Below are 22,352 nucleotides of genomic sequence, written 5' to 3'. Positions count from 1 at the left end.
GCTCTCATTTGGCTTCTGAACACGAGATTCGAGAAGGCGCTGCGCATTGTCTTTTCTATCGCTGCTAGTGAATGTGTCTAGCAGCTGGGTGCGGAAGGCATCCCATGTGGTCAGGCTCCTCTCCCGGTTCACAAACCATGTCCGCGCACTGTCTCGAAGAGCAAAATAGACATAAGACAGCTTTTGCCGGGAGCTCCATTCATTATGACTGGCGACACGCTCGAACTAGTCAAGCCAATCTTGGACATCTTCAATGGCGTCACCATGGAAACTTTCTGGGACCATAGGATGCTGTAGCGTCACCTGCGATGGAGTTGCAGTGGCCATGGCGGTAGTACTTAGACGCGGTCCGGCAGGATCCTGCAAGGGGTTGAACTCGGGCGTCAGGCCTAGCAGGCGGCGGCTGTACCGGTGAACAGGAGTTTCGACGAGCGAAGGCGATTCCGCGTTCGATGGATGGCTCCGCGAAGGGGTGCTAAGCATGAGGCAATCCTACCCAGCACCTCCACCAGTGTCACGACCTCGCAGGAGACGTGGAAGCCGGCGTACAGCACGTATACAAGCACTTTATATGAGCAGCAAGCGCAACATCGTTGTCGTCTCTGTTTTTCTAACCGCGCGCTACTTCAGCGTCGTTTCCATGGCCGGGCACATACCCGCGGCGACGATATAGCATGTGGCAATATACGTTTTTCGGTTTGTCTGCGTTGTCCCACTTGTTGAACGAGGCAACACGTTCATGGTGCACCAGCTAATCTTCAACATGCTCATGCATGGCACCGTGGAAGGGATTCGGCGTTCGCGGGTGGATTAGCGTACCATGAATCGGCGTAGTGCCTTCCATACTGGTTGGGGTGGTCGGAGCTGCCATTGTCTCTGGGAGGAGTCCAAACTCAGGGGCTTGTCCACGGATCCTTCTGCTGGCTCGGTGTACAGGCGTAACAACCGGTACAGGACTGGAGCTCCTGCTGCTCGGAGGGGTTTGGTGCATAGATTAGATTACCCAGCACCTCCACCAGTTTGTCGCGAGCTAAAGCAAGAGCAATCAGCAGTACCAGCAGCCAGACACGAAGAATGCCAGATACGAAGGGACGGTTCTCCAGCTGGCGCGGGATCTTCGACTTCGTCGTCTTCTTCGCAGTTCTTGCTGGGCACGCAATGATGATCGTTCGCTGGCTCAAAACACCAGGTGGTAATATTCAACTCATATACTCCTCTTTCGTGGGATACTAAGAGCACAAGTTGTAAGCCTTGCACAGCATCAAGGGAACACAGGAAGTGTTCAGTGGGCGTAGAGCTACCCTGTAATGGCATAAGTTCTTCCAGAGGTCATTAAAGATTTCTAATATGCTCATCAAGTCTGTATTTGGTTGGATAATGGAAATGTAAGCTTAACAAGTCACGAGTACATGACTGATGTTGACAGCCATGCTAGTTGGAGTGCATAATATTTGGCAAAGAATTGGATGAAAACATAGGCTCCACTGCTCTCTAACCTACTGATAACACCCCTTGCATTCTTTCTCACCTGATTGTGCATTCAATCTTAAGTACAATAAATTACTATGTCTGCTTTTGCCTGCAAGAGCCACCAATTTAAGGGGTTTTCGTTTTGCTCCATTATATGTTCACATCAACCATTCGCTCAATAAGTGTTCCACGCTGATGTTCTCAGTTCTTTCCACTCAACACATCTCTGCTTCCACTTGCAAACTTGGCTGGCAAGTAGATTTAGTCACCATCATCAAAATCTCAAATACCCGCCAAAAGCACACGGTTCAGTATCATAGAAGGAGATACACCAATTTTACATGTGTTAAAATAATTTTTAATTTGAAAGTGACTATGTGGCTTTTAATTAAGACGTAAAATGACCAACACGGTGTATGCAACCATCAAAGCCCTCACTTCTGCTTCCAGAGGTCCAAGCGGTATTAATAAACTGGTCCCTTGAGCACGTACGTAAACAACACCGCAAACGCGAAGTTCTCTACCCTAATACTCCCGCTTTCTTCAACCTATTAGGGAAGCCATACTGAAAAATTTGGCATAAAAAATAGATAAAAGGTAAGACACAAAAATGTGCCTGCATCATGCCATCCATTAAAATTCAGAATGACTGTAATTTGTGTTTGCTCCCTTATATTCGCGTGGCGTTAAATTATGCTAGCAGGAAACCAAGCACGAGCTTTTGCTTTTTATAACCAACAGATATACCCTGCTCATTGTAAGTATAATTTCACTAAGCGAATTTGCAATTTCATTGTACCACTCTTTTTTGTCATGTGCCTAACTCTGTTGATAGGCCAGACAAAAAGATGTCACTAGCTCGCCCTCGGCTTACCTGTAAGCACTCACACCGAAAACCTGTTAAAGCTCGGAGTGCACAACACGCTCCAAGAAATAATAGAGGCGCAAGAGCGTTCACAGCTGCTCAGGCTATCCGGCACCCCGGGGGGGCCACAAGAAACTCGACGAGATGGACCTCTCTGCCGACCAGTGCCCCGACACCGTGCGGATTCCCAGCGACATCAGATCTCAACTGCAGATCGCGCCCATTCCCCGCAATATGCACCCCGCACACAACGTCGGCAGACGTCGGGCCAGAGGTAGAGCTCTACTCGAACATATCCGTAACAACCACATTGATGGCGCGGCATATGTCCAACAAGAGGCGTTCGCTGTCTCCATCGTCGACTCTAATTCCAGGATCACTTGCTGCGCTACAGTATGCACTTCGAAGCCATTAGTAACCGAACAGGTTGCAATCGCGCTGGCTGTGCTCGATGGTCGTAGAGAGGCAATATACAGCGATTCTAAGGAGGCCATTAAGGCCTACCAAACCGGGATGGTCTCCCCTCAGGCCCTTCGCATTCTCCAAAGCTTGAAACATATCTCTCCGCATTCTCTCATTTGGTTTCCCGCACACTTCGCTGTCTGTCTTCGGCTGCACTGCCCGAAACTGCAAGTGGCAGCACTGTTCGTGCTGCGGCGTCAGGAGATCGGGAAGGTTGCATGGTGTCGTGGTGCGCCCGAACAATTGGGTCAGCTTCACCCATGGGGAATCGGCGTCGTAATCAGGAGCGTCCTACCCATGTCTGACCGGGGGGCGTCCCTGCGGTCTATGCGGCCAACCCATCACCTGGAAGCAGACTCTGAAATGGTGAACCCTGCACCGGTCTATGCGGGTGTCCCTGCGGTCTATGAGGCCAACCCATCACCTGGAAGCAGACTCTGAAATGGTGAACCATGCAATATTGGGGTCGACTGAGGGCTCTCCCTCTAACACTAACGAGAGCGCGCACGGGGCTGCGCGAGGACTCACTGACCGCGCCGCCTCCGCAGTCCCCTACCCCACGGGGAACCTTTAATGATGTATAATGAGATCACCAAGCATTATTATCTGTCAAGACGGGTATTCCCCCTCCCGCACCCTGCCTTATGCAGGCTGCGGGCGGTGACCCTTCGACTTTTACAAGCTCGTGCCTATCCTAACCTAGCGGTTCTTCACGCTATATACCCTGAAAGGTAACCCAGTGTGGACTGCCCTGCCTGTAGACTAACAGCAACATTGAACCATGTGTCGTGGGAGTGTGAAGCCATTGGCTCCGCCTTCAGCGAGGATAGGTGGTCTCCGCTTTTGGGCAGCCCCGAACTCAACGACCAAACCCTGGCCGTCCAGAGTGCCCGCGATCGGGCCGTCAAGCTCGGCTTGGCGGTCCCTACGTGGGACTAGCCGGGTGGCGCGGGGTCTCCCCTGCGTCTTCTCTGGACCTCAATAAAGTTATTTCACTGACTCACTCACTTGTCGGAAAACTAATCAGCTGTTTTTCAGAACATATTTCTAACTTTTCAATGAAACTTGCTCTTATGTGCATGTCTCTAGAGAGCACACTTTATCTTAACTTACCCATCAGAGACGTTACAAAATTACTAAGTCAAGGTGATTGCTGGCATGTCAGAACTTTCATTTTTGTGTGAGTGTCTTTTGAAAGTTTTCATGCCATTTAGTTACATGATACACCCAGTATACCCACATTTTAGTTTCCTCGTCCAAATTGCATGGCAACGCATTTGGATGCTTTGGAGTGCACTCCTCTGCACCATGTGGAGTCGTGCTGACCTGGCTCCATGACACCCTTTTGTCCTTGCAGCTGCCTTCTTGATTTTTATAGAACGGGTGCCTGAAAAATATTGTGCGCGGAAATGAACACGACGAAATATTGCGAAACCATGTAAAGACAGTCATGAAAAAGGTCATGGCACTAAGAAGCCTTAACACTAAGTATGTCTACTGTAATGCATGTGAACCATGTAAATGACTGTAATAGTCAACTTCTAAACCAATTTCAATTTTTAGACTTAAGGAAAGAAAAAAGAAAACTGGCCGTTAGGCCTTAGTCCAGCATCAGTGCTGCAAAATTTCTGAAAAAAAAATATTAGCCATTGTTGGCACACTTCGTAAACGCATCCCCTCCTCTAGGGCAGAGAGCAGTGGTGGTATTGTCTGCATCTCATTTCTGACGTTATCAACAAAAATAATTCCTGAAGAGAATACAACCTCTTTGGTTTATCTAAAACAAAATAAATCAGCCGCCAAAGTAAAGAGAACAAAGCGAGTGAGTTCAAGAAAATATAAATTCTACACTTGGCATACACAAGTGGCCAACAATAACGCGAATGTGGTGGTAGAAGAATGAAAGGACATGACATGAAAAGGAGTAAACCACCTTTAAAGAGACCCGTCAAACTTATGAGACCGAATTCTGTACGCTCTGCTTATGCTGCACTTGAAGCTGATTGCAATATGAAGTGTTCAAAGCTGCAGTCATTGAACTGAACAGTGAATCATGTAGTTTTTATGTAACCTACCAAAAAGCTAAGAGAACGCAAAGCTGTATGACAAATTCAGATGTGTCACAAACACCATTTGTGACACATCCAAGGCACGTGTCCACTGTGCCCCCCCCCCCCCTCTGGTTATGACACTGCTCAAGCCATAATTTGAGGATCATATTTGCAGTAGGCATGACAATATGGTGATCTAGTTCAATGGATATTACTGGGTGGGATTATAAGAAGGGGCAGCAAGGCCTGTTGTGGCAAGCTTACCCACATTTCAAGAATGACAAGAAACAGTTCACTGCGGCCTGCATCTAAACTTTCTAAAAGCATGAACTTATTCTCAATTATGAGGTACGCAGGGGGTTCATTTTTGACGGACTGGACTCTTACTGCAGTTTAATATCTAGCATTTTACATTCTTGAAGGCATGTAAAAGCTTCAGCTAGACCAACGTTATAAGTTTATTAGACCAACTCATAGTTTGTGCATGACAAACGACTGGTAACTGCAAGGTAACATTTTACTTTGATACTTTATTTCTTCACGAAAAATATCAAGATGGTAAATACATTTCAATCTGCCCTGCAATAGCAAAATGCATAACTTACGCTTGAAACCTACAGAGGAAGGTTGATTTAGCTATTCATACGACCTAATGTTTAAGTGCCAACTCATTCTAGCAAATGCACAGGCATATAGAAAAGAGTAAACCTGGAGACCGAGCCAATAGCAACAATTTAGAACGTCCCTGCCACTATAATCCTACAACAGTAGCCATTATATTCGATTCCAGTGGATAGATAACTCGCCGCTTGACCAGTCTTCGAGTCCATACGCAAAGAGCCTGTTCACATTCGCACCGTGCTCGGAAATCGCAACACGAGACACAAAATCAAACATAAATTCACACCAATTTAATACATTGGCAAGAAAATTTAATACATTGGCACCCGAAAGGCGAACCATCAATTGCGATAGCAAATTAGTAGAGAGTTATACGGAGTAACGATAGTAGTTTTATCAGCTGTATAAACTTGGACATGCAGCAGCACCAGCAATGCGCAGAACTGTTGTCGACGCCGTCGGCGTTTTTCCTGCGTTCGCACCGAACGCGCGCGGCGTTTTTATATAAATACGCATTTGGTGCCGCAGCTAAACATCGCCTCCCCTCCCTCCCTCCCTCCTTCCCTCCCCCCCCTTCCCCCCCCCCAGCCTTTCGCGCGACTCTTTATATAGTCGCGTTTGCTCTTTATATATGGAACGGAGGAAAGGGACGCTTAATTCTGCAGACCTTCCGGGAGCACGGCACAGAACGCGCGTTTGCTCTGCGACATGCATTCGCTCCCCGTGAAAGCGCGCGTCCTTCGCGCCCTTTCATTCGCACATACAGCGTCCGGGGCGCGGCGATGATTTCATCGCCGTTGACGTCATACGGAACCTCACGGCGACGGCGACGCCGACGGCAGAAATCCGCTTTGGAGTGTCCATATAATTGCTATCGCAATAAAAAGGTAAGTCTTATTCAGCGCAAACCAAGAATTCCGACTGCGTATTCAGGCAGTTTAACATTACGCACCAAACTGACCCTACGAGGAAAGTTTTCATTTATCCGGAGGTGGGGGGGGGGGGGGGGGTGCTGGGGCCCGACCGGCTTTCCGAAACTTAGCCACTCATGTAAATATATATATATCATCATCGTCGTCAGCCTATATTTATGTCCACTGCAGGACGAAGGCCTCTCCCTGCGATCTCCAATTACCCCCGTCTTGCGCTAGCGTATTCCAACTTGCGCCTGCGAATTTCCTAACTTCATCATCCCACCTGGTTTTCTGCCGTCGTCGACTGCGCTTCCCTTCTCTTGGTATCCATTCTGTAGCCCTAATGGTCCACCGGTTATCCATCCTACGCTTTACATGGCCTGCCCACCTCCATTTCTTCCGCTTAATGTCAACCAGAATATCGTCTATCCCCGTTTGTTCTCTGATCCATACCGCTCTCTTCCTGTCTCTTAACGTTATTCCTAAGATTTTTCGTTCCATCGCTCTTTGTGCGGTCCTTAACTTGTTCTCGAGCTTTTTTGTTAACCTCCAAGTTTCTGCCCCATATGTTAGCACCGGTAGAATGCAATGACTGTACACTTTTCTTTTCAACGACAGTGGTAAGCTCCCGGTCAGGATTTGGCAATGCCTGTCGTATGAACTCCAACCCAATTTTATTCTTCTGTAAATTTCTTTCTCATGATCAGGGTCCCCTCTATATATGTATATATACAATCATAATTACCCAAGAAAGTGGATTGGAAAACGGTTCCGCGGTAGCTCAATGGTGAGACCATCGCGTGCGTAATGCGAAGACGTGGGTTCGTTCCCCACCTGCGGACAGTTGTATTTTCATCCATTTCGATTCCCATTAATTTATCATTTTCTTTAATTCAATTAGTAAAGTACAAGTAATTTCCCCTATGTTGTCCTTGGTTTTAATGTTTGTTGGCTTCTTATGATATGATTAATAAAAAATCGGGCCCCTCGGTTCCCTTTCTTCTCGTTCAATACATAACGAGGGTCTCGAATTCGGCAACATTGATGCCTTCAGGTAGCATATGTGGGTTTATTGACCAGTTGCCACCACCCAAAAAGATCACGTGCTCGTGACGCACGCGGCAGAAAGGATGTTCCACATCTGCCCCTAGGTTTGGAGTGGTGGCGCTGGCTAACGCTCCCAGGATAAGTTCTAGTTGTAAAACATAAATACCCAAGAAATTGGATGGGAAAAAGGTTGCGCGGTAGCTCAATGGAGATAGCATCGCACGCGTAATGCGAAGACGTAGGTTCGTTCCCCACTTGCGGACAGTTGTTTTTTCATCCATTTTGATTCCCATAATTTATCATTTTCTTTAATTCAATTAGTAAAGTACAAGTAATTTACCCTATGTTGTCCTTGGTGTTAATGTTTGTTGGCTTCTTATGATATGATTAATAAAAATCGGGCCCCTCGGTTTCCTTTCTTCTCGTTCAAAACATAACGAGGGTCTCGAATACAGCAACATTGATGCCTTCAGGTAGCATATGTGGGTTTATTGACCAGTTGCCATCACCCAAAAAGATCACGTGCTCGTGACGCCTGCGGCAGAAAGGATGTTCCACATCCGCCCTTAGGTTTGGAGTGGTGGCGCTGGCTAACACTCCCAGGGTTAGGTCTAGTTGTAAAACATAAATACCCAAGAAAGTGGATGGGAAAACGGTTCCGCGGTAGCTCAATGGTGAGAGCATCGCACGCGTAATGCGAAGACTTGGGTTCGTTCCCCACCTGCGGACAGTTGTTTTTTCATCCGTTTTGATTTCCATTAATTTATCATGTTCTTTAATTCAATTACTAAAGTACAAGTAATTTCCCCTATGTTGTCCTTGGTGTTAATGTTTGTTGGCTTCTTATGGTATGATTAATAAAAATCAGGCCCCTCGGTTCCCTTTCTTCTCGTTTACATATATATATATATATATATATATATATTTACATATATGCATATCTATACATACATATATATAGCCTTTGCTAACAATTTTATACTTCTCGCGTTGTGGCGAAGGCACTTATATCGACACTCCAGGCAAATTTTCGCGGTTGTCGTCGTCATGATGTTCGGTATTATATCCAAAACCCATATAATTGAGCGACCCATACACTGTGGGTGCGGGAAAAACACGTAACAGCAAACCGAAAAGGATGGCGTCTTGATGGGCATTATCTACCCAGGTGCTCAATATTCGGGTTATAGTTCTAGGTCACGTAATCAAACGCGAATGGGAAACGGAGCACGTGTCTTCTCCTCTAGCCCTGCCGTAGCTAAGAATGACTGTGCGCGGCTGACGCTTATGCGGCCCCCGTGCCATACATAATTATTGGTAATCGTTGGTGGGTGCAATGATACGGGGCAAGTAGGGATGGCTGCTAACTTCATGAGCGCTGTTTTCCTTGCCGGGCTATCTTTCCGCGCCCCTAGTGTTGCAGAGTTAAGAGACAGAAGTCATTGCAGATCACTTACAGAGGCCGTCTGTAGTGGACATAAAAATCGGCAGATAATTATGATGAATCTAATTTTCGGAGTTGCGGGGAATCGCGCGGCTGTACGTACCGTTCGCCTCCGCTGCCGGCGTTCTTCATAATGCTTGCGTTATGAAAGCGAATGATCGAGGTCATCCAGTGAGCTATTTACAGGTTCACCTGGTCCGTGCATTACACTATGCTTACTTTTTTATTTTAGGTGAATGTTTACTACACTTTATATGGCCACTATGAATAACGTGTAGACTCGTGTAAGGGCCGCATTTTTATGTGGCGATTTTGACGGACCTTTCATGGGACCGGGTCATTTGACATCATTTTTCCAACTACGAGTATGAAATCCACCATAAACTTCCGCGATCACCTCCTCTCGACTTCCAGTACAGACGCGCGATAATTCGCTGTTAAGCCCGATCAGAATCAGCGCACGCAACGCGATTGCTCCTCAGTTGGATGTCTTTTTTTTTAATATTGACCGCCAAGTTGGGGGTGCCACCCTTACACGGGTGCGATCCTAACACGGATTTACACGGTAAGAATCTTCCTTCATGTAATTGTCTTCTACTTCACTATCACTAATACTGCTTCGCCTTCCCGGCCAAACTGCACTGTTTTATTAGTACTTTGATTCCGAGTATAAGCGCTGCTGAGCATGACTTCTAAACGTCTATTTATTCTGATTTCGAGTGAATCCGGCTTGGCATCATTTCGATTACTGAGTGAATTCTATATACAGAGTGTTTCAGCGAACACTTTCAAAAATTTTTCAAGGTTGCCTGTGGCAGATAGCACAATTCTAGTTCATGAGCTCGTCTACTCGAAAAGGTGAACATTACTTGCACAAACGATTGAAATGCATAGTCGACTAATTAACAAAATTAACCAATTACGTTTTTAGCTAATTACCTTATGGCCCATGTTGCAATTTACAAATTCTAGCCGTAGGGGTTCGAGTCCACTTGGAACTAATGCTCAAGCTGACACCAGTGTCGAGATATTAATTCTCTAACTTTGTGGATTAATTCTCTAACTTTGCTTGGCAGTCACTTTCTTAACAAAACGTCGTTTTATGTATCGAAGCACAAAAGTATGAATAGATATGTAGCGGTCTGGGTAGAATAACTAATCACCAGACATAACTTCGGTAAGACGGGTGTTGTCCGCCATTTAATATTATCCTCCGCCCACCCCTCTTCTTCTTCTTCTCTTCTTCGTCTTCTTTTCACATTCCAGAAGTAGTCCGCTTCATGGGGTTTGAAGTGCCAAAATCACGATCTGATTTTGAGACACGCCGTAGTTGAGGACTCTGGAATACTTTAGACCACCCTGGGGCTCTTTAACGTGCACCTAAATTTAAGTATACGTGTGTTCTAGCATTTCGCCCCCATCGAAATGCAGCCGCCGTGGCCATGATTTGATCCCGCGACGTCATGCTTAGCAGTCCAACACCATTGCGACTAAGCAACTACGGCGGGCAAGCACAAAAATAACTGGACTGCCAACGTATCTCTCCACAATGTTCGGGAATCCATATCTCAAAACTGCTGCCATCCTGAGAATTAGTTCGTAGTACATCTGCCTTGCGAAATCCACGGCTAGAATTTGTAAATTGAAACATGGGCCATACATTATTATGTTAAAAACCTAATTGGTGAATTTTTGTTAATTAGTGAATTATGCATTTCAATTTTTTGTCAAGTAATTTCCGCCTCTTCGAGTAGACCAGCTCATGAACTAGAAGTGTGCTATCTGCCACACGCAACCTTTAAAAAATCTTTGTAAGTGTTTGCTGAAACACCCCGTATTTATGGCCTCTGCATGCAAGAGGCGATGTTTCTATCCCTAATGCGTAAATGTAAATAATTAGAAGAGCTTTTTTTCTTCTTTTTTGTCGCCAGTCATTAGCATTGCTTACTGGAAAGAGAATAACTATTGAGACTCATATAACTCACGCACTTTTCACACACCGTTGATAGAAGACTCTGCCGAAGGGGTCACTGACTCTTAGTCTGCAAGTTTTTTCCAGGGTCAAAAAAGCACGCAAAGTAATTTGAAGTGAGGTCAATAGACATCAACGTGTTGATTCTCTAGGTATAGGCTATCCATTTAGTTGGCTACCTCCTTCCCGTTAAAAAATATAATAAACTTTGTCCTGTGTATATAAATATATTGTGTCTGTGCATGGTGTTCTCAGCAGAAATTTAAAAAAGTGTTGAAGTGAGGAAACACGGATGAAGTATAGAGCTGCCGCTGGTGCTTCTAATGCGCTTGTCCTCCTATTGTCAGGATTTGACGAAATAAACCACAAGTATACTGTAAAATCCGTGAACGTCCGCGCCGACAATGATGCCGTAAGCTTTTAGCCACAACAAAAGTGAAAAGGCAGATGCAACGCAAAAGCATCCTCAAATTATGTGGGCAACAGAACTCCAGTATTGACACTGCAAGGGCGGGGGGGTGGGGGGTTAGGCTACGGATCGCCTTGGGGGGGGGGGGGGGGGGGGGCTCTAGCCCTTCCTCCTCTCCGGGAAAACTCCGGTGGGTGCTCGAGCCCCGGAGCCCCCCCCCCCCCCCCCCCCCCCCCCGTAGTCGGCGCCTATGAAACTGACCTCACGCAGCGTGCAGCTGTGTGCCTGCGGCAAGTTACTAACTGGCGCTATCGCTGCAGGTAACATCACTGGCCGCAGATTACCCATGGGCGAAACACACTGTCAAGCGTGCGCTTTCATAATTAATCATATTTAATACAATTTAATATTTAATAATATTTAATAACAAGCTGACGCCTTTTATTATGGAACTCCTTAGTTATAGAGCGCTCCGCACACAGTAGACTACGAAACTAAATAAATTCAAGCACGTAAAACACACGCTAAACACACTCCGCATTGGTACGGAATCGTGGGCTGGTGAAGAAAACTTTTTATACGACGCCGCGCCTTACTTTTTATTGAACCCAACGTGCTTCACTCAGCGTTTGCGATTTTGAAAGCTCTTACGAATAGCGGCAAGCTATAAAATCACATGCAGTCATCGCGACGACTGGCTTTTTCTATTGACATCGAATGACGCCGCACGCATACTTAGTCCGTTGGCAATCGCGGCGGCTTAACAGGCTTAACTTCGCGATCACTGCCTGGCGGTAGCATGTCATGTATACGCAGAATGTGCCACGTAAGTTAGAAATCACTTACCGTGGAGTATGGGCCCATTCACACTTGCGACTAGGCGAGGTCGCGCGACCAATTGCGACTGGCGACCAGAAAACTACTCAAGACGAACGATGTTCACACTTACAAATGCGACCGACGAGTCGCTAAACCGAAAGGTATCACGATATGCCGTTCACGTCTGCTTGAAATGTCATCGCCGCGTAAAATAAGCGTCAGCGTATACGGACGTCCTGTTCCTTCGCATCTGATTGGTTCAGCTGTTCTGCGACTGCGGTCGCGTGACTGAAAAATCGATCAGTGAGCGAATGGCCCGAAATGGTCGCATTTCGAGAAAAGCCACCATTTGCGACTACTTGCGACTGGTCACCTTGCGACCAACTTGGTCGCACGACCTTGCCTAGTCACAAGTGTGAATGGGCCCTATTTGTTGTTCAATCCAACGAACGATGAACGACTGTCCTCTTTTCGCGGCGGTGAAACATGTCTGAGACAAGAGTTTTCTTGGATGGCCTTGGCGCCCGCCGCCCGCCCGGGCCTGCCCGCTGAACGGATAGTCTTCCTCTGGCGCTGTGCCATAGAGTAACATACGGATTACAAGAGTGGCCAATCCAGCCTAAAAGCGGCCGAGCTACGCAGCTTCGTGCCGCCCGCTAGAGGGCAATACAACACTCCCTGTCTCCAAGGGAACGCGCGTACTAGTTATCTACTGTAGTAACTTTTCTATAGTGCACTATACGTCTACTTGTCTATGTGGCTGTAGACGTAGACGTTATCAACGGGATCAGCCGGCCGTGAGCGGTGAATGATAAGACTAGTATAAAGAATAAAGCAAAAACGCATCGCTACAAAATATCGGCCATGGTGTGCTCAGGCAAGGCGACGCTACAAACGATGGGCGATAACGTCTGCGGGGTCTTTGCTGGGTTCGTCTGCCAGAACGTCTGTCTGCTTGGCTTCTGCTTGGTAAGAAAGCCTTCATTACGTTTTTTTCCTTCGATACTTTGCAAATTGCTTATGTATTTGTCACTTCAGCCGTAAGTTCACATTTATCGCGTTGTGCTGTTCGACGCAGATAAGCTTTTTGTGCTCTTCACTGCACGCATGATGTTCGTGGGTTTCTTCACATTATGTAAGAAACAGCAATTTGGAATGCTGCGCAGCACGTTTGCGAGAAAATTGTTTCTTGGCACACGCCGGTATACGTAGCCTGAATTTGATTTGATTTGATTTATTTGTCTTTTCAAGAAAGAACGGAGCAGTCACAAAAAGCTACTGCAATGAGTAGCTTGACGGGGTGACAGCCCCCCGTGTCTTGAATGCACGTGTCTGCAACAATTCTGTGACAGAATGCAGTTATGCTTAGGATCGTTATTCGTGGCGTGCGCAGATTGCTTGAAGCCTTTGCTACGAGCGCACGTAGAGAGAACTTGCGAATTGAGAAGAATGTTTGTAAGCTGTGGCTACGACGTATTCTGAATAAACACTCCTGCCTCAGTAGCGCATGCGTGGCACCGAAGGTAGCTTTTTTAGCTGCGACAATTGCACGTGACGCTTTTCGCGAAAGGGCAATCTGAAGTGCTTAGGTGAAAATTTGTACGAAGGCGGGAGAGAAGACATAACCAACACTTTTTTTTTTCAGGTCATGCCTACCATAGTCAAGTACTACGGGAATTACTGCTGTGTTGCGAGGTGTATTAACAATGGCAAGACAGGATGAGAGCGTGGTTGACAGGCAACTGCAGTGAGCAGCCTTCATTCCTTGTTTGCTATGCAGCCCGAAACTACCACTTAATAAGAAAGGTTAGGCTTTAGAGGACGAGCGTTATTTTCCTATTTAATGCAAGGAATGAAGGCTGCTCACTGCAGTTGTCTGCTAACCGCGCTCTGCACAACCTGCACAAACCTGCACAAGACAGCATTAGCTGTCTTGTGCAGGTTTACTGTTCTGTGGGGTTTTTCATAATATCGCCTGTTTATTTCTTTTGTGAAATTTATTCTCAACATATGGCACCTGTTCTGGCATGTCTTGCACTTTGCAGTGCAACCATCTTTCTGTGCTTGCGTTCATCAAACGTTGCGAAAAAAAGTACATATGCTTACTGAGAATATGACTTGAAAATAAAATATTTCGTCTCTTCCAACACTTGTCATGTTTATTTAAAATGTCTGCGTAAACACAAAGTGGCATCGTGTGCTTGCTGCTCTGGTGGTACAGCTTACACGAAGCTACTCGATGCATGCAAGCAACGCGTTAAAAAAAGACGAAATATAGCATCCGGGACGAGCACTCGCACGGAGGTGATCTTGGAGGCGGTGTAATTGTTCTAATCACCAGAAGATAGCCTTCGAGATTGGTTTTCCTGCAGTCCCAATCTCTGAGTCTGTGTAGATTCCACACACCCACTAGGTGCGCTTCGAAACAAAATTGGCCGCAGGGGCCTATGGAACTGTCCTCTCTTATCCTTGTATGTTACACTATGGCTGTGCTGTTGCGTGATGTTGTGCAGGCGCGCAGTGGGACGACTCCGAAACAAAAAGCAGTGCGCTGATCTCGGCACCAGTTTGCGCGCTGGATGCCTGTTCTCTTAGAAGAACAACGATGCGCTCTTGGCTCTGCCTGCGTGAGTGATATATCGCCATGTTCCCGACCAGCCTCATGCAATTTAAGCAGCAGTATATGCTGCGTTTTGCTTCTGTTCCCACAAGAGTGGAACGGGCATTCTACTCTTCCTCAGATGGGCGGAGTAGAAATAACATTTCACTCTCTCGCTGCGGATAGAGTGAACAATGCCTTTTCACTCCCTCCGACATTTTGCGAGAGTAAAACAATGCCTTGAAGAGTAAATCGGCCCCTTCACTCCTGCGATACCATCCCTAGTTTTCAGAGTGTAGTATGACAACACTGTATGACGAACAAAAATGATACGGCATGAAATGAATTTCACGATATCCGTGTCATTTAGGTCATGAAACAGCCGCCTAAAACGACAGTGACCCAGCGAAAAAAATATCAACACACAAAAAACACTGAAATTGGTTCGGACGTGGGTACTAAGGGTAGGAAACACTAAATGGTGATGGTAGAAGTCATAGTCATGAACATGACTGTAAAAATGACAATGACTCAGTGAAAGAAGAAAGAGAAATCCACCGAAATGGTTCTGACGTGGGTAGTAAGTGAAGGAAACACTAAAGAATGGTAGTGGAAGCCATAGTCATGACCATGACTCAGCAAAAATTACAATGACTCATAGATAAAAGATTCGATAACACTCAAAAACCACCGAAATCGATTCTGACGGGGTTAGTAAGTGAAGGAAACACTAAAAGATGATCGTAGAGGTTATAGCCATGAGCATGACACACCAAAAATGACAAACAATATGGCCACTGCCACAGTCAAGAAAAGTGAACGTATCACGAATGTGATCTATGTATATTATGATTATATGTCTTTCAAGTCCCCGAATGTAATTTCGGAACACCGCCCTCGCAACTTTCCGGATTTAAAAGGCTTGTGTTACATATCTTGCAACGATTACACAGTATGTTTGAAGCATCCCTTGCTAAAGGGCTTTTTCTTTGTTTTGTACAAGGAAACGAACTTTCATTTCATCCTGTTATTGTTCTTAATTAGGCAAAGCACCTGCGCTGGTTCTTCACCACGGACTTTCGCTCAAACGTTTGCGTCCGAGTGTCCACACTTTCTACGCCGACGCTTATGGAAGGTTGATCCGCGGCGGGAAACGAAGGCATGTAGACTACATCATACGCGAGAGTGAAGCCGCCTACGTCCGGAACATTCTGCTGCTACTGACTGCTCTGGCTAATTGCAACGAGCTCCTAAAAAGGGAATTCTAATAAACGCCACCGAAACCAAGAAGTGTCAGTGAATAAGCACATGTGCGTATACACGATCAACGCTGAGTGTGAGGCTAATTATTTCCACGAAAAATAGCGCCAGAGAATTCTCGACGTGTGCTTTGGTGCAGTTCCCTGTAGGTGTGCTTGCGTGTTTGTGAGTATTTCGGTGGGTGAATGCGCATGGTACGTGTACGTGTGTCGGTGCGTCTGCTTTTCTGCGTGCGTGTGGGCTTGTTTGTAGGTGTATGCTTGTTTCTGCCTGTATGTCTCTTTGTACGCGCATGGATCAGAGAACTACGTCAACTGATTAGATGAAATCACGCGCACGCACGCACGCACGCACGCACACACAAACACACACACACACACACACACACAGTTCGTCACTGCAAGTTACCATTCGTATTGTCTGCCATATTAATTTCTTTCGTGATTAATCATAGATGCTAAGACAGTGCATACAAATGTTCGCAATGCGTGGAGTTCATCATCGAGAGCACTATATGAGTGCTCACAAAAGGACTACAGATTGTTCAAAGCACTAAATCACTACCGCCTCTTTCATGAGGCTTACAGCTTCTGCTCACAAAACTATAATTTTTACTCGATTGTAACGCGAGGTTTTTCCAGATCTTTGCTACCATAAGTCAATCGTCGCGTTACAATCGAATACCGAAATTGAAGTTGTCTTTTTCTTTCTTTCTTTCTCGGGTTTTACGAGCCAAAACCAGTTCTGATTATGAGGCACGCCGTACTGGAGGGCTGCGGAATAATTTCGACCACCTGGGGTTCTTTAACGTGCACTACAATGCAAGCCTAACTTCATCATCCCATCTGGTTTTCTGCCGACCTCGACTGCGCTTCCCTTCTCTTGGTATCCATTCGGTAACCCTAATGGTCCACCGGTTATTCATCCTACGCATTACATGGCCTGCCCAGCTCCATTTCTTGCGCTTAATGTCAACTAGAATATCGGCTATCGCCGTTTGTTCTCTGATCCACACCGCTCTCTTCCTGTCTCTTAACGTTAGTCCTAAGATTTTTCGTTCCATCGCTCTTTGCGCGGTCCTTAACTTGTTCTCGAGCTTCTTTGTTAACCTCCAAGTTTCTGCCCCATATGTTAGCACCGGTAGAATGCAATGATTGTACACTTTTCTTTTCAGCGACAGTGGTAAGCTCCCAGTCAGGATTTGGTAATACCTGCCGTATGCACTCCAACCTAATTTTATTCTTCTGTAAATTTCTTTCTCGTGATCAGGGTCCCCTGTGATTAATTGACCTAGGTAATAGACTGCTTTACAGACTCTAGAGGCTGATTGGCGATCCTGAATTCTTGTTCCCTTGCCAGGCTATTGAACATTATCTTTGTCTTCTGCATATTCATCTTCAACCCAATTCTTACACTTTCTCGATTAAGGTCCTCAATCATTTGCTGTAATTCGTCTCCATTGTTGCTGAATAGGACAATGTCATCTGCAAACCGAAGGCTGCTGAGATATTCGCCGTTGGTGCTCACTACTAAGCCTTCCCAGTCTAAGAGCTTGAATACTTCTTCTAAGCATGCAGTGAATAGCATTGGAGAGATTGTGTCTCCTTGCCTGGACCCCTTTCTTGAAAGGTAACTTTCTACTTTTCTTGTGGTCAATCAAGGTAGCTGTGGAATCGTTGAAGGATGTTTGCTAAGATATTCACGTATGCCTCCTGTACTCCTTGATTACGCAATGCCTCTTTGACTGCTGGTATCTCTACTGAATCAAATGCCTTTTCATAATCTATGAAAGCCATATAGAGAGGTTGATTGTACTCCGCAGATTTCTCAATTACCTGATTGATGACGTGAATATGATCCATCGTAGAATATCCCTTCCTGAAGGCCAGCCTGTTCTCTTGGTTGGCTGAAGTCAAGTGTTGCCCTGATTCTATTGGAAATTATCTTGGTGAATATTTTATACAATACTGAAAGCAAGCTAATGGGTCTATAATTCTTTAATTCTTTAATGTCTCCCTTCTTATGGATTAGTATAATGTTGGCGTTCTTCCAGCTCTCTGGTACACTTGAAGTTGTGAGGCATTGTGTATAAAGGGCCGCAAGCTTTTCAAGCATGATATCTCCTCCATCTTTGAATAAGTCTACTGTTGTTCCATCTTCTCCAGCAACCTTTCCCCTGGTCATGTCTTTCAAGACCCTCCTAACTTCATCGCTAGTTATAGAAGGAGCCTCTGTATCCGGTTCATCACTATTTCGAATGAAAGTAGCTTGGCTGTTCTGGGAACTGTACAGGTCAGTATAGAAGTCTTCTGCTGCTTTTACTATGTCATCGAAATTGCTGATGATATTTCCATGCTTATCTTTCAGTGCATACATCTTGCCTTGTCCTATGCCAAGCTTTCTTCTAACTGATTTAATGCTGCGTCCATATTTTACGGCTTCCTCAATCTTTCCCACGTTATAATTTCGAATATCCCTTACTTTCTTCGTGTTGATCAGTTTTGACAGTTCAGCGAATTCTATCTCATCTCTTGAGTTGGACATTTTCATGTTTTGTCGTTTCTTTATTAGGTCCTTTGTTTCCTGGGAGAGCTTACCTACTGATTGCCTTGGTGCCTTACCTCCCACTTCAATTGCTGCTTCTGTGATCAACCTAGTTACGGTTTCATTCATTACCTCTATGTTGTCTTCATCTTCCTGTACTAAAGCTACATATGTGTTTGTGAGCACCAGCCGGAATTGGTCTGCTTTTCCCCTTATTGCCTCTAGGTTGGCTTGTTTCCTCTTGACTACTTTCACTCTTTCTCTCTTCAAATTGAGAGAAATCCTAGACCTCACTAACCTATGGTCACTGCACTTTACCTTACCTAACACTTCTACATCCTGCACTATGCTTGGATCGGCAGAGAGTATGGAATCTATTTCATTCCTTGTTTCTCCATTAGGGCTTTTCCAGGTCCACTTCCTGTTGCTGCGCTTCCTGAAGAAGGTATTCATTATTCGGAGCCTATTCCTTTCCGCGAATTCCACTAACATCTCTCCTCTTTCATTCCTAGAATCGATGCCGTAGTTGCCAATTGCTTGCTCACCATCCTGCTTTTTTCCCACTTTTGCATTGAAGTCGCCCATGACTACAGTATACTGAGTTTGCACCTTTCTCATTGCTAATTCAACATCTTCATAAAGCTGTTCTATTTCTTCATCATCATGACTAGAGGTAGGGGCGTAGGCCTGTACGACCTTCATTTTGTACCTTCTATTCAGCTTTATTACGATGACTGATACCCTCTCATTAATGCTGTAGAATGAGAGTGGAAGGTTCATCAATGTTGCCCGCTATGTTGTTATGGACTAGAAGTCCTACCCCGGATTCTCTCTTATCTGGAAGACCTCTGTAGCAGAGGACATTGCCGTTAGTCAGCACTGTGTAAGCCTCACCAGTTCTTCTAACCTCACTAAGGCCAATAATATGCCAGGGAATGCCTGATAATTCTTCAAATAGTCCTGCTAAACTAGCCTCACTCGAGAGGGTGCGCGTGTTGAACGTTGCCAGCTTCAGTTTCCAGAAATTTGCAGTCGCAAGTTGGAATACGCTAGCGCAAGACAGGGGTAATTGGAGATCGCAGGGAGAGGCCTTCGTCCTGCAGTGGACATAAAATATAGGCTGATGATGATGATGATAACAATGCAAGCACACGGGCGTTCTTGCATTTCACCTCCATCGAAATGTGGCCGCCGGGGCCGGGATTCAATCCCGCGACCTCGTGCTCAGCAGCGCAAGGCCTTTAGCTGACTGAGCCACCCTGGCGGGTGAAATTGAAGTTGTCTAAAAAGTGAAATGATGCACCCAATTTTAATCGACTGAAATATGCGATTGAAAGCGTGCGAAGGGACGCGCGATTTCACGGGGAGCGAACGTACAGCAGAAAGAAAAAGCGATAACTCCATCGTGCAAAAGGCGCAGGAGGCGCAGCAGGCCCAGGAGGCCCTGGAGCCCCAGGGAGCCCAGGAGCCCCAGGAAACCCGGGAGGCCCAGGAGGCCCGGGAGGCCACGGAGGTGCAGGGAGCCCAGGAAGCCCAGGAGGCCCAGGAGGCCCAGGAGGCGTCGGCGGACCAGGAATCGGTGGTGGCGCAGGAGGCGCCGGGGGCGCAGCAGGTTCCGGGGGCGCAGGAGGCACCGGGGGCGCAGGAGGCCCAGGAGGCCCAGGAGGCGTCGGAGGCCCAGGAATCGGTGGAAGCCCAGGAGGCGACGGAGGTGCAGGAGGCGATGGAGGCCAAGGAGGCGCCGGAGGAACAGGAGGCGCGGCAGGCCCAGGAGGCGTCGGAGGCCCAGGAAACCCCCCCGGACGACATGGACGTCCCGGACGCCCAGGAGGCCGATGAGGCCCCGGGAGGGGAATAAATGTTTAACTGCGACACAAAATGCGTATCTCTGCGTTTAAATGCGTTTAACTGCGACACAAAATGCGTATTCTCTCTCTGCTGCCTTCCCAGCTCATTCACGGATACATCAAGTTGCCTAACTACTATATTTGCGTGTTAACCTCTTGTTCTTTGTCCCTCTTACTGTCGTCACAGTTCCTAGATCTGTTTGACCGCATAGTTTCACTGAGCGACTATGGGTCATCGACTCTTCGCGGTCCTGATATATTTTCTAAGATACGTTCATACAGCGGTTCCTCTACGCACCTGGCTATGACCTTTCCTGTATAGTACGGCGTGAATCTATAGATCTTAGCCTCCGGGAGGTATCTCACCGAGCTGTCCACGAACATAACTGGTTTCACCTGCCCCGTCAAACTTTTTTGAGGTGCAAACTTATCCTTACTAGCACACTGTCCACACCAGTGTGTCTTAATACAGTAGCCTTCTTTGCTTCTTTACCTTTTACCACTGGCATATCTTGGTCTTTACTCTCGACAATGACTGCACTTACGACCTCTAATCTTTCCTGTTCTTCAGACCTGCGAGCTTCGCTAATTTCACTAGCGGCTATAATCGTTGACACTTCTCGTGGTCTGCGTTTGCATTCCTCAGTTTTGTGTCCGCTATTCTTACACCATTCACAATATTTCCGTTCACGTTGATCATCACGTCCCGCACGACAATGAATTGCCTGATGACCGCGAAGGTCACACAGGAAGCATCTCTGCTGACCCCTGCGCCTATCCATTTGGGGTTTCTCTTTCAGCTCATCTTCCTCTGGCCTGACTTCGACCATCAAGGACGTGGGTAATAAGAGAAGAAAACACTAAATCATGATGGTAGAAGTCATAGTCATGAGCATGACTCAGCAAAAATTACTGACTCTGCGAAAGATGATTAACACTCAAAAAGCAATGTAATGGGTTCGGAGGTGGTACTTTGTGAAGAAAAAGGCTTAAGATTGATGGTCGAAGTCAGTCATGAGTATGTCTAAGCCTTTCCCCTTAACGTCTCTTCATCATCATCATCATCAGCCTATATTTATGTCCACTGCAGGACGAAGGCCTCTCCCTGCGATCTCCAATTACCCCTGTCTTGCGCTAGCGTATTCCAACTTGCGCCTGCGAATTTCCTAACTTCATCATCCCATCTGGTTATCTGCCGACCTCGACTGCGCTTCCCTTCTCTTGGTATCCATTCTGTAACCCTAATGGTCCACCGGTTATCCATCCTACGCATTACATGGCCTGCCCAGCTCCATTTCTTCCGCTTAATGTCAACTAGAATATCGTCTACCCCCGTTTGTTCTCTGATCCACACCGCTCTCTTCCTGTCTCTTAACGTTACTCCTAAGATTTTTCGTTCCATCGCTCTTTGTGCGGTCGTTAACTTGTTCTCGAGCTTCTTTGTTAACCTCCAAGTTTCTGCCCCATATGTTAGCACCGGTAGAATGCAATGATTGTACACTTTTCTTTTCAACGACAGTGGTAAGCTCCTAGTCAGGATTTGGCAATGCCTGCCGTATGCACTCCAACCCAATTTGGTTCTTCTGTAAATTTCTTTCTCATGATCAGGGTCTCCCTGTGAGTAATTGACCTAGATAAACATATTCCTTTACAGACTCTAGAGGCTGACTGGCGATCCTGAATTCTTGTTCCCTTGCCAGGCTATTGAACATTATCTTTGTATTCTGCATGTTCATGTTCAACCCAATTCTTGCACTTTCTCGATGAAGGTCCTCAATCATTTGTTGCAATTCCTCTCCATTGTTGCTCAATAGGACAATGTCATCTGCAAACCGAAGGTTGCTGAGATATTCGCCGTCGATCCTCACTCCTAATCCTTCCCAGTCTAAGAGCTTGAATACTTCTTCTAAGCATGCAGTGAATAGCATTGGAGAGATTGTGTCTCCTTGCCTGACCCCTTTCTTGATAGGTATCTTTCTACGTCTCTTAGGCCTACCTAAAGGGACTCCTCAGGACTCATGACATGAA

The 22,352-nt window shown here is 46.3% G+C and overlaps 2 protein-coding genes and 1 long non-coding RNA gene across 10 annotated transcripts in view; 1 reads left to right on the top strand and 2 right to left on the bottom strand.

The window, feature by feature from the left end:
* Positions 1-20,356, top strand: part of LOC119466292 (cuticle collagen 2-like) — a 1,179,781-nt gene extending 1,159,425 nt beyond the window's left edge. For all 7 annotated transcript variants that reach the window (XM_049656727.1, XM_049656726.1, XM_037726772.2 and 4 more), the window contains one exon: positions 19,892-20,356. In XM_049656727.1, the coding sequence (XP_049512684.1) occupies positions 19,892-20,316 (425 nt within the window). In that variant the 3' untranslated portion in view covers positions 20,317-20,356. The remainder of the gene's footprint in view (positions 1-19,891) is intronic.
* LOC125940510 (uncharacterized) overlaps positions 1-22,352 on the bottom strand; it is a 467,947-nt gene that overhangs the window by 281,776 nt on the left and 163,819 nt on the right. The gene's annotated exons all lie outside the window — the stretch shown is intronic.
* Positions 1-22,352, bottom strand: part of LOC119466294 (uncharacterized PE-PGRS family protein PE_PGRS46-like) — a 422,307-nt gene that overhangs the window by 241,392 nt on the left and 158,563 nt on the right. The window lies entirely within an intron of this gene.

This window comes from Dermacentor silvarum, chromosome 10 (assembly GCF_013339745.2).
Source record: "Dermacentor silvarum isolate Dsil-2018 chromosome 10, BIME_Dsil_1.4, whole genome shotgun sequence".
NCBI classification, from domain to species: domain Eukaryota; kingdom Metazoa; phylum Arthropoda; class Arachnida; order Ixodida; family Ixodidae; genus Dermacentor; species Dermacentor silvarum.
This window is presented reverse-complemented; position numbering and strand designations above follow the sequence as displayed.